Below are 12874 nucleotides of genomic sequence, written 5' to 3'. Positions count from 1 at the left end.
GAAAGAGCGACATCTGCAGCACTGCTTCACTACTCCTGAAGCTTTCCTCCCCCTGCAGGTGGTGCGTGGGGGCTTGTGCATTGTAATGTGCTTTATTAGGTGCGTGACCACCTTGCTCCCATTTTTCTTATTTTGCCATGTCTTCTCTAAATAACCCCTCTCTTCAACAAAACAACAACAATAACAACTCATGCAAACTAGAACTGCCATTTAAGAAAAAATTTTAATTTGGATCCAGATTTGCAATAATTGTTTAATTCCTATCAAGTCCACAACATGGTGCAAGAATCACTCAGGTAAAACTCGGGCCTCCCCTCTCCTCCCTCACTTGTGTAAAACCCCAGTGGTGCTCCCTACCTAGAGATCTATATAGCTAAGGAGGCCAAACGCATGTCCTTAACAGTAGCTGCCACAGGAAAGCACACATCTCGAAAGCTCAGGTCTCAAGCTGCCTTCTGGAAAGTTCCTTTTGCCTGCGATGGGAGCATCGCCCCATCTCTCTCCCCCCAGTCCTGGTCTCTGCAGCAGAGGCGCTCTGGCGTGCTACCACCTACATCTTGGTTTTCCCCTTCTTCCCCTTGGAGGCGCCGGGCCAGCGGAAGCCGCGAAGGTGCAGGCAGTCGGCCACGTTGTGGGCGATGTAGTAGAGGTTCAGCATCGCCGCTGGGCTGAAGATGTCCACTTCCGGCTTTTTCTGCTTCTTCCCCCGTGGCTTGGGTCGGCTTTTCCCTCTTTTCCCTTTCCCTGGCTTTCAGAGGCAAGATACACACAGACAGCAAAACGAGTCATTATTACCTTGGTGGAACTGTCAACATTTCTATTATTACTATTATTTTACCAGGGCACTGCTCAGTTCTGGGCTTTGGAGCCTCAGGCATGGCAGTCTCTTTGCATAACCATCATGCTATCTACATCGCCTTTTTTTTAAATTAATTTTTTTGTTAATTTTTTTTATATTTTCCCTTTTGTTACCCTTGTTGTTTTACTGTTGTTGTAGTTATTATTGTTGTTGTTATTGATGTCGTTGTTGGATAGGACAGAAAGAAATGAAGGGAAGAGGGTAAGACAGAGAGGGGGAGATAAAGATAGACACCTGCAGACCTGCTTCACCCCCTGTGAAGCGACGCCCCTGCAGGTGGAGAGCCGGGGAATCGAACCGGGATCCTTACACCGGTCCTTGTGCTTCGCCCACTGAGCTACAGCCGGGTCCCCCCCCTTTTTTTAAACCAGAGTATTACTCAGCTTTGGCCTATGGTGTGTGGGGGTTGAGCCTGGGAACTTGGAACCTCAGGCATGAAAGTTATGCTATGTTGATGGCATAACCATTATGCTATCTCACCCCTCACCTACCCCCAACACACACATTTCTTAACAGAGCATGCTCAGCTCTGACTTACGATGTGGCGGATTGAAGCTGGAACTTCAGAGCCTCAGGCATGAACATCTTTTGTATAATCATTTTGCTATCTCTCTAGCCCTCAATATTTCCTGTGAACTTAAAAAAAATAAGATTCCTAGAAGGAAAAAAAATCATTTCCCCCATTTTCTTTCAGTTGTTTGTCTTTTTTTTCAGAGACTAGGAGAAGTCATACACTATTTAATAGATGCCCACTGAGCACTCTAGATTAAAAGGGACCCAACCTAATGTAACATGTGGGATTTGTTTGCATACTGATTTGAACCAACGAGCAGAAAAGAAAAAAGACAAAAACAAAACAAAAACTTACAGACCAGTGAAATAGCTCACTTGCATAGTGTGCGGCTACCTTGCCATGTTTGTGACCCAAGTTCAACCCTGGCCCCACTGCACTGAAGGAAGCTTTAGTGTTGTGGTTTCTTTCACTCTCTGTTTCTACCTCTCTTGTCTCTACCATTTAAAAAAACTTTTTTTTTTGAGGGGCCAGGAGACGGCTCAGCAGCAGGAGCAGGTAAAGCAAAGACATGCCTTTCCGCACATGTGGGGCGGATCCCTGGCACCACACTGAAGCACCATGGACAGCACCAAAGGAATCCATGGGTGGTGATGGCCTGCTTTGGTGTCTCTCTTTGATCCTATGTTAATTCTATCTCTCTGTGTGTGAAATTAAAGGAGAAATAAAAGTCTTTCAAGAGCAGTGTCATCATGCATGCGTTTGCATTCCATATGAATATGTATTTATTGCCCACCCAGGCCTAGTGTATACACCACACACACACACACACACTCTCTCTCTTACGCATGCACGCACACACACGCACACACTCTCTCACGCATGCACGCACGCACACACACTCTCTCACGCATGCATGCACGCACACACGCACACTCTCACGCATGCACGCACGCACTCTCTCACGCATGCACGCACGCACACACGCACTCTCTCACGCATGCACGCACGCACACACACTCTCACGCATGCACGCACGCACACTCTCTCACGCATGCACGCACGCACTCTCTCACGCATGCATGCACGCACACACACACTCTCACGCATGCACGCACTCTCTCACGCATGCACGCACGCACACACGCACACTCTCTCACGCATGCACGCACGCACTCTCTCTCACGCATGCACGCACACACTCTCTCTCTCTCACGCATGCACGCACGCACACACGCACAAATATACAGAGAGGTGGGGGAAGAGCAAAAGACTAAAAATTGGATCAGGGAGCCCACTCAGCAGCGTTGTGGGTATACAAGGGTTCATTCCTCAGCTCTGAAATTTAAATTAAATAAGGGGGGGGGGGTCAGACGGTAGTGCAGTGGGTTAAGTGCAGGTCGCCCAAAGCACAAGGACCAGTGGAAGGATCTTGGTTCGAGCCCCGGGCTCCCCACCTGCAGCGGAGTCGCTTCACAGGCGGTGAAGCAGGTCTGCAGGTGTCTTTCTCTCCCCCTCTCTGTCTTCCCCTCCTCTCTCCATTTCTCTCTGTCCTATCCAACAACGACGGCATCAGTAACAACAACAATAATAACAACAATAAAACAACAAGAGCAACAAAAGGGAATAAATAAATAATAAATAAAATGTTAAAAAAAAAAAAAAGGAAGACTATGTTAGGCAACTGAGGGAACACGGTGGTATCAAATGATTGTCCATTGCACCGGGTCTGGCAACAGCACTGAGCCGTGGAAGAAAACGTTCAGACCCTGCAGTGTGAGCACTAACGTCTGTAGGGAGGAAAGCAAAGGAGGCCTGGGAGCTCCTTGCAGATACTGCAGTTGTGCCGAAACTCTCGGACTTGCCGAAGCAAAACAAAACAAAACAACTAGAAGCAAACAAACTGTGTCTAAGACTTTGTGGGAAGTAGGGCGGTCCTTGTTGAGGGTAGGACACACAACTATGGTGGTGAGTGTGGTATGGAACCAGCCCCTGTAACTTCACAATCTTGTAAACCAATATTATCACGAATTAAAAAAAAAAAGTGACTTGAAAAAAAAAATACTGCAATTGTAACCCAGGAGGTAGCTCAGTGGAAAAAACAAGAGGTCTTGAGTTCAATTCCCGAATCTCATGCATGGCCTTCTCTCCCCCTCTCTTCTCATAGAGTAAATATATATTTTTAAATAGTACAGCTTCCTCCTTCCACTTCCTACCCTCCAAAAAGGAAAGAAGATGAAAAGTGGCAAAAGACTTTAGACTCCTGCTTCTGAGAACTGGGTTTATGGGGATTCATACCACACTTCTTTTTCCATGTCTATTTATTTGACAATTTCCACAATAAAGACTAATTTGAAAACATATCAGACCATCATGACACAAATATACATGCTCTGACACTTGCCAGGCAGTATCTTCTAGCTCACTGAGACAGGTGTATCAAGACAGGATACACGAGACAAGGACTTGGTTGAGTTGACACACTCAAAGATCTGGGTTCAAGTCTCTCGTCCCCACCTGCAGGGGGGAAGCTTCACAAATGATAAAGCAGTGCTGTAGATATCTCTTTTTCTCCCTTTCTCTCTCCTCCTGTCTTCTCGCTTTCTCTCTGCCCCATCGAATGTAAGAAAAATTAAATAAATTTAAAAATCTTTTTTTTGTTGTTAATCTCAAGCTGAGTGGTCCAGGAGACAGAGAAGTGGATAAAGCACTAGACTCTAGAGCATGAAGTCCTCAATTTGATCCCTAGCAATCAAAGGTGCCAGAGTGATGATCTGATTCTCTTCCTGTTTTCTCCCTCAATAAATAATAAAATTAACCTCAAAAAAAAAAATATCAGGTGGCCAGTTGGTGGTGCAGCGGGTTAAGCGCACATGGCGTAAAGCGCAAGGACCGGAGTAAGGATCCCAGTTAGAGCCCCCGGCTCCCCACCTGCAGAGGGGTCACTTCACAAGTGGTGAAGCAATCTGAGGGTGTCTATCTTTCTCTCCCCCTCTGTCTTCCCCTCATCTCTCAATTTCTCTCTGTCCTATCCAACAATGATAGCAATAACAACAATAATAACAACAACAATGATAAACAAGGGCAACAAAAGGGAAAACATAGCCTGCAGGAGCAGTGGATTCATAGTGCAGGCACTGAGCCCCAATGATAACCCTGGAGGCAATAAATAAATAAAGTAATGCCATGAGACAGAGTACCCGTATAATACACCTGCTTTGTCATGCATGAGAACCAGGTTCCAGTCCAGCCCCCACAACAAGGGGGGATGCTTTGGTGCTGTGGTCTCTCCCTCTCTCTCTTTCAGTCTGAAAGAGTTGGCTCAGCGCAATGGAACCCTAGCAATGACAAACAAACACACACCAAGCCCCACTGATATTATGATTTATTTATTAATGAGAGACAGGAGGAGAGACTGAGAACCAGAGCACCACTCTGACAATGCTAGGGGGATCAAACTCAGGACCTCATGCTGGAGAATCCAATACTTTATCCACCATGCTACCTCAGAGGCCACTAAAGTATTTTTGTTCAGTGAAGTGAACAATAAAATACAATAAAAAATACAAAGCTCAGGAATGAATGTGAGAAGTATCTTGCACCTCAATGGCCTGGCTTCTGTGAGGACATCCAAATGAGACAACACAAAGCCCCGTATGACTGCATCTTCTCAGAAAGTGTCCCTTTGGGATGACAAACTCTGTTACAGACTCTGGGTTTTGACTTCCTTCATATTTTTTAAAAAATTTCTTTATTGGGGGATTAGTGGTTTACACTCAACAGTAAAATACAATAGTCTGTACATGCGTAACATTTCCACATAACAATACAACCCCTTCCATAAGGTCCTCCTCTTCTATAATGTTTCAGGACCTGAGCCCTCCCCCACCTCAGTCTTTTCCTTTGGTGCATAATTTTCTTTGTATGTTGCACACTTGAGAGTTACCTGGAATGACTACAATCAAACATGTGCCTTTCAATCACTAACATGTCTGAGAACTAATATTTCCATAAAACTTTGACAGTTTTAGTGACTGTTTCTAACTTTTTGTAGAAATTGGTAAGCGCAATCCTTCCTTCATATGGAAATCCAGACGATGAAAGATATGTCTGATTTTTTTGTTTGTTTTGTTTGATGACTGTAGCAAGGTGTTTAGAAGTCTGATATTTTTACTCAAAGCCCTTATCTTTTTGTAGGAGATTCTAACACACACAGAAATGCAAACGACTTTGAAAATGAACAAAGTTGAAGGATTATATTACCTTATTTCAAGTATTATTATAAAGCTACAGTATCCAGACAGTGTGAGGTTGATGTGAAGACAGACAAATGGATCAATGGAGCAGAATAGAGTTCAGAAGTAGATCCAAATGTATATGAACAACTGATTTCAACCAAAGTATCAAAGCAAATCAATGGTTCAAGGATAACCTTTTCAGTAAATGGTGCTGGGAGGTGGGGGAGATAACATAATGGTTATACAGAGAGACTTTCATGCCTGAGGCTCCAAAGTCTCAGGTTCAAAGCCCCACACCATAAGCCAGAGCTGAGCACTGCTCTGGGGGGAAAAAAAATGGTGCTATAACAATAAATACAATTGGCCAGAAATGAACCTCAGTTTACATCTGCACCATCAGTAGAGATTAAATAAATTTTAAAAAGGACCTGAATATAAAATATAAAACTATAACACTTCTAGAAAAAAGTGCAGGAGAAAACCTTGTGACCTTGGACTGAGCAGAGATTTCTTGGATCAAAGGTACAATTCATGAAAGGACAAGCTGATAAATTCACTATCACAAATGAAAACCTTGTGGCTTCAAAAGTTTTCTTTTTTTGAGGGGACTGAACCTGGGACTTCAGAGCCTCAGGCTTGAAAGTCTTGTAGAACCATTGTGCTATCTCCTCTGACCCTCAAAAGATATTGTTAAGACATTGCAAACTCGGTTGCAGAATGGAAAAAAATACTTGCAGACAGCATATCTGACCAAGGCTTTGTATCACAATAAAGGACCTGTGAAACACATTTAAAAATCCACCTAATGAAAAAAAGGGAAATATCTGAACTGACACCGACTGGTTTAGGGCTGGGTAGTGGCACAACTGGTTTAAGTGTGCATATTACCAAGTGCACAAGGACCCTGATTCAAGCCTCTGGTCCCCACCTGCAAGGGGAAAGCCTCACAAGCGGCAAAGCACTGCTGCAGGTGTCTCCTTCTCTGTTCAGAGCCAGTCCTTATCATTGCTAGTTGCTAATAAGGATAAGGTTCTACAGTGGCCCACAGAAAGGCTAGCGAGGACATTCCTTATGGAAGTGATCATGGGTGGATCCCTCTCAATTTCTCGCGGCACTATTAAATAAAATTTAAAAATTAAACAAATATTTAAAAAAAAAAAGAAGACTGGGGGGGCCAAGCTGTAGTGCTGCGGGTGCCTCTGCTCTCCATCTGCGGGGGAGGGGGGTCTTCACAGGCAGTAAAGCAGGTCTGCAGGTGTCTTTCTTTCTCTAGATTTCTCTCTGTCCTATTCAACAACAACAGCAGTGGCAACAATAACAACAACAACAAGGGCAACAAAATGGGAAAATGGCCTCCAGGAGCAGTGGTGGGAATGCAGGCACCCAGCCCCAGCAATAGCCCTGGAGGCAAAAAAAAAAGAAAAACTTACAGGTGGCAGGCAAGCACATAAAAAAAAATCAACATACAACTGTCAAGGAAATGAAATTAAAATCAGGAGATGCTACTGCACACTAGAATAACTCAAGTTAAAAAGACTAACCAGCACTAGGGAAAGATAGAAAAAGCTTAGAAATGAATATGAATCAACCTACCAATGCCCATGTCTCAGAGAGGAGCAGCTACAGAAGCCACAACCCCCACCTTCTGCACCCTCCAAATTTTTTTGGTCCCTACTCCCAGAGAGGGGGAGAAGTGTTAAGAGAAGATGAGTAAAGGGCTCTGAAACCCGCTTCTATTAGGATCCAGAGAGAGAAGAGGGGAACACGGAAAGACACCGGAAGTAATAGGTGTAGGTATGACTTAGAAAGGAAGAGAAGGCAGGACATAGAAAAATGGGCAAAAATATATAGAGATAGACAGACAGGTAGTTATAGAAATATTAGTCAACCCACATCTGTCACCTTGGCAGAACCACTGTAGTCTACAAAGGAGGGAATGGGAACAGAGAACTCTCTGGTGGTGATTGGTGTGGAACTGTATCCTATTCTCTTATAGTTCTGTAAACCAATATCAAATCATTACAAAACAAAACTGACCAGAGGCTTGATGAAAATACGGAGCAGGAACCAGAACTCTCCTACACCGCTGGTGAAAATCTAAAATGACAGTCACTTCGGAAAAAATTTGGCAGCTTCTTTAAAAAGTTCACCATCCCTCAACAAATTGTTTGGCTTTGTATGTTAACTCTCTTTTCAATCACCAGGTTCCAGATGCCACCAGGATGCTGGCTAGGCTTCCCTGGATTGAAGACCCCACCAATGTGTCCTGGAGCTCAGCTTCCCCAGAGACACACCTTACTAGGGAAAGAGAGAGGCAGACTGGGAGTATGGACCGACCAGTCAACGCCCATGTTCAGCGGGGAAGCAATTACAGAAGCCAGACCCTCTACCTTCTGCAACCCTCAACGACCCTGGGTCCATGCTCCCAGAGGGCTAGAGAATGGGAAGGCTATCATGGGAGGGGGTGGGTTATGGGGATTGGGTGGTGGGAATTGTGTGGAGTTGTACCCCTCCTACCTTATGCTTTTGTTCACTAATCCTTTCTTAAATAAAAAATTAAAAAAAAAAAAAAAGTTCACCATCCATGTGGCCCAGGAGGTGGCTCTGTGGGTTAAGCTTGGAACTCCAAGCATGAGGTCCTGAGTTCAATCTCTGGCATCCAGAGTGATGCCTTGGTTCCCTCCACCTCCTACTCTCTGTCTCGTAAATAAATCTTTTTTTTTTTTTTAAACAACAAAAACACACACCTACAATATGGTTCAGTCTTTCCACTCGTGGGTGTTTGTCAGGAGAAGTAAAAAAATACACTCATTCAAAGATTTATATGTGAAGGTTCTCAGTAACTTTCCTTGAATAGTTAAGAATGTGGAACAAAGGCTGGGGTGACAACATAATGATTATGCAAAAGATTTTCATGCCTGAGGCTTTGAGATCCCAGGTTCAATTCCCAGCACCACCATAAATCAGAGGTGAGCAGTGCTCTGGGGTCTCTCTCTTTCATTAAAATAAAAAATAATAATAAAGAATGAGAGGAGCTGGGTGGTGGCGCACCTGGTAGGGCACACCTGTTACAATGCACAAGGACTCATGTTCAAGCCCCTAGCCCCCACCTGGAGGGGGAAAGCTTCCCAAGTGGTGAAACAGGGCTGCAGGTGTCACTCTCTCTTCTCTCTCTTTCTCTAGCTCCCCCTACCCTCTTGATTTCTGGCTGTCTCTATCCAACAAATAAAGATAATTTTTTAAAAACTTTAAAAAATACAAATAAAGAATGAGAAAGAACTCCAGAGTCCATCAGTGGGTGAAGAGAAAAACAAATCCATATAGCCATACAACACAATGGTAAACTACAGATATATATCACATGGATGAATATAAAAATGAGATGGGGGGGTCGGGTGGTAGTGCAGCGGGTTAAGCGCACATGGCGCTTAACCCTTTTGTTGCGCTTGTTTATTGTTGTTATTATTGTTGTTGTTATTGCTATCATTATTGTTGGATAGGACAGAGAGAAATGGAGAGAGGAGGGGAAGACAGAGAGGGGGAGAGAAAGACACCTGCAGACCTGCTTCACCGCCTGTGAAGGGACTCCCTTGCAGATGGGGAACCAGGATCCTTATGCCGGTGCTCGCGCCACCTGCGCTTAACCTGCTGTGCTACCGCCCGATACCCAGCCTGCTATATTAAGAAAGCTGTGTTTTAGGGCTGGGGAGATAGCATAATAGCTCTGCAAAGAGACTTTCATGCCAGAGGCTCCAAAGTTTCAAGTTCAATCCCCAGCACCACCTTAGCAGTGGTTTGGTGGAGGGGAAAGGGGGGCCCTCGGTTTTGAACACAGTGGAGAACTCTGATGGGGAGACTCAGTGGGAAGCTGGATCGAAGGCTTGTGGTCTCCCAACAGGATGGCTTCAACGGGGGGTCGGGGTGGGGGTCGTGTCTGTGAAGCCGACCTGGGAATGGGTGAGCATGACGGGAGGAAGGATGTTGCAAACTTTCCGGTGCATAAAAGGCAACACGGGCGTTACACACACACACACACACACACACACACACACACACACACACACACGCACTGAGGCTCCCACAGCCTTTCCTCAAACTGGAGAAGGGAGAGTCATTCTAAAGCAGGTGTGGGGGGGCGGGTGTCACCTACTTCTTTAGCCCGCAGGCGCAGCCCTCCCGGGGCCCCAGTGTTCTTGCCCTGAGTTCCACACCCCGTTAGTAGTAGCCTCTCTAGTTCTCACCCAGAACCCATCTCCTGGGTGTGCACGTGGCTCCCTCAGAAGCAACACAAGCCCAGCCAGCTCACCAACAGTGCGCTCAGCCTGACTCTGCACCCCGCTTCAGCCCCGGGGAGTCCCTGGGCCTGGGGGGAGCCGCCTATTACCATGGCGATCGCTGGCTCAGCCGAGCAGGCGAGCGCGGCATGAGCTGCCAATCCAGGAACCGAGAGACGCCCGGGCGCTGCGCATCACCGGGGAGCTGCACCCCAGTCTTCCGCCTCCGCGCTCGCCGCACCTGCCGCCGGCCGGGGAGCTGCCCGCGCCGCTTGGGAGCCGCCCCCGGCGCCGCCCGCGGGAGGAGGCCGCAGGCTGAGCTCCCGCCACTCGCCCGAGGCTGCGCGCTGCCCTCTAGCGGGCTCCCAGCGCACAATAGCCCCCGCGGGCCGCGCGCTGTTTACCTGTTGCCATGGCAGCGGGCTCCGGAGTCCCGGGGGGCGGCCGGGGCGGGAGGCTCCCGCGCGGGTCCCGGCGTCCACGCTCACCCTGCCCACTGCGGCGCCCTGCTGCCCTGGCCGTCGGGGCTGCGACATCTCAGCCGGCCAGGGACCCCGGCTGAGCGCTGCGACCTTGCGCGCTGGGTGCAAGGGGGGAGGGGCCGGGCGCCGGCGAGGAGGTGGGACTGGGCGGTGCTGGCAGTCCAGGGGGTCGCCCTCCAGAAGTCACCGTGCGACTCCAGGACCTCGTTTGGAAAGTGAGATCGGTCCTCCTACACCGCCCCCTTCCCGCCCCCCCAGCACCAACATTAACTCGGGGGAAATGTTTATAGGAGAGTCAGAAAGTTCTTATACCGGTGGACTTAGACTAGAGGAGATAGAAGGCTAGTGAGCTGAGTTCATCTCCCCCATTCCTTTGCCGAAGGAGGCTGCATCTGGGGAGCAGGACTGATTGTCGTGATTAAAAATATATTTTTTACTTATTTATTTTAATAAGAGAAAGATCAGAGCTCTGTTCAGCTCTGGATTATGGTGGTGCTAGGGACTGAACCTGGGACCTCAGAGCCTCAGGCTTGAAAGCTGTTTTTTTAAAAATCTATTTATTGGATAGATACAGCCAGAAATTGAGAGGAAGAGTCGAGGGAGAGAGATACCTGCAGCACTACTTCACTACTCATGAGGCTTTCCTCCTGCAGGTGGGGTGGGGCCTGGGGGCTTGAACCCGGGGCCTTGCACATTGTAACATGTGTGCTCAAGCAGGTGTGCCACCACGGGGTCTCATGAAAGTGTTTTTGTATGACAATCATGCTGTCTCCCCAGACCACTGTCATGATTAACATTTTTTACGTATTTATTTATTTATTTATTGGATAGTGACAGCCAGAGATGGAGATGAAAGGGGAGATAGGGAAAGAGACAGAGAGACACCTTCAGCACTACTTCGCCACTCATGGGCTTCCTCATGCAGGCGGAGACCAGGGATTTGAACCTGGGTCCTTTAAGCATTAATATGTGCACTCAAGCAGGTGGGCCACCGCCTGGCCTCATCATCATTTTATTTGGCATCTTCTGAACAGAATTCAGCCCTGAATGAGACTGTGTGTGAGGGAGGTGGCGGGGATGCTATGCTTCTGTGAGAACTGAGCACATCTTTCTGTGCAAACTGGAAGGTGATGGGAAATGTGAATAACTATTCAAAGACAATGAATTGCACTAATTATATGGGCTTTTTTACCTCAAGGGTTATCGTTGGGACTTGGTGCCTGCACTACGAATCCACTGTTCCTGAGGCTATTTGTTGTCCTTGTTGTTTATCATTGTTATTATTGTTATCGTTATTGATGTCATTGTTGTTGGATAGGACAGAGAGAAACGGAGAGAGGAGGGGAAGACAGAGAAAGGGGGAGAGACAGACACCTGCAGACCTGCTTCACCGCTTGTGAAACGACCTCCCTGCAGGTGGGGAGCCAGGGGCTTGAACTGGGATCCTTGAGCCGGTCCTTGTGCTTGGCACCATGTGCACTTAACCTGTTGTGCTACCATCCAGTCCCCTAATTTTATGTTTCTAGACGTACATCCTTGTGTCAGCTTTATCAAGTAATAGTAGTTGACCTGTGCTGGGGGGCATGACCAGAACTGAAGCGCGCATTCTTAAATATTCAAACCCACAATATCCTATCCCTCTCTTTCTTAGAAGTTACACATGAAGCATAACGATCCCGGTTCGAGCCCCTGGCTCCCCACCTGCAGGGGAGTCGCTTCACAGGCATTGAAGCAGGTCTGCAGGTGTCTATCTTTCTCTCCCCCTTGCTGTCTTCCCCTCCTCTCTCCATTTCTCTCTGTCCTATCCAACAACAACGACAACAATAATAACTACAACAATAAAAAACAAGGGCAACAAAAGGGAATAAATAAATATTAAAAAAAGAAAAAAAGGAAGTTACACATGAAACTTCTAGTTTCTATGTCTAGTGGTGGATGCCTTCTTCTTCTACTTATTTATTTATTTATTTATTCCCTTTTGTTGTCCTTGTTGTTTTAATTATTGTTGTTGTCATTGTTGTTGGATAGGACAGAGAGAGATGGAGAAGGGAGGGGGAAGACAGAGTGAGAGAAAGATAGACACCTGCAGACCTGTTTCACCGCTTGTGAAACGCACCCCTGTAGGTGGGGAGCCAGGGCTTGAACCAGGATCCTTATGCGGGTCCTTGTGCTTAGCGCCACCTGCGCTTAACCCGCTGCGCTACAGCCCGACTCCCTTTCTACTTCTTTTTTTTTTATCTCTTTAAGTTCAGTGTAGCACTGCATGCATTCAGTGCACCTCTTCATAGCCCTAGGATTGAAGAGGTTACAAAAATATGCATTTCTTTATTTTAATTTTTTTCCCAGAGCACTGCTCAGCTCTGGCTTCTGGTGGTGTGGGGGCTTGAGCTAGGACTTTGGATCCTCAGGTATGAGAGTCTGTTTGCATAGCCATTATGCTAACTACCCTCTATCCTTTAATTTTCAAAATTAAAAAAAAATATTTATTTCTTTTTGTTGCCCTTGTTTAT

At 46.7% G+C, this 12874-nt stretch overlaps 1 protein-coding gene across 2 annotated transcripts; it reads right to left on the bottom strand.

Moving 5' to 3' along the window:
• Positions 1 to 204: 204 nt before the first annotated feature.
• Positions 205 to 10433, bottom strand: SMKR1 (small lysine rich protein 1). Of its 2 annotated transcripts, none has more exons than XM_060195726.1 (2): positions 10287 to 10433; positions 205 to 748 (listed from the first exon to the last, which is right to left on the bottom strand). In XM_060195726.1, exons 1-2 carry the CDS (start codon positions 10416 to 10418, stop codon positions 551 to 553), a joined length of 330 nt encoding a protein of 109 aa, XP_060051709.1. In that variant the 5' UTR covers positions 10419 to 10433; the 3' UTR covers positions 205 to 550. The 2 variants fall into 2 exon arrangements, with proteins under 2 accessions (XP_060051709.1, XP_060051710.1); XM_060195727.1 differs by lacking the exon at positions 10287 to 10433 and adding an exon at positions 9993 to 10220.
• Between the last annotated feature and the right edge of the window lie 2441 nt (positions 10434 to 12874).

This window comes from Erinaceus europaeus, chromosome 8, assembly GCF_950295315.1.
Source record: "Erinaceus europaeus chromosome 8, mEriEur2.1, whole genome shotgun sequence".
Taxonomy (NCBI): Eukaryota; Metazoa; Chordata; class Mammalia; order Eulipotyphla; family Erinaceidae; genus Erinaceus; species Erinaceus europaeus.
The sequence above is the reverse complement of the archived record's forward strand: the minus strand, read 5'-3'. Positions and strand labels throughout refer to the sequence as shown.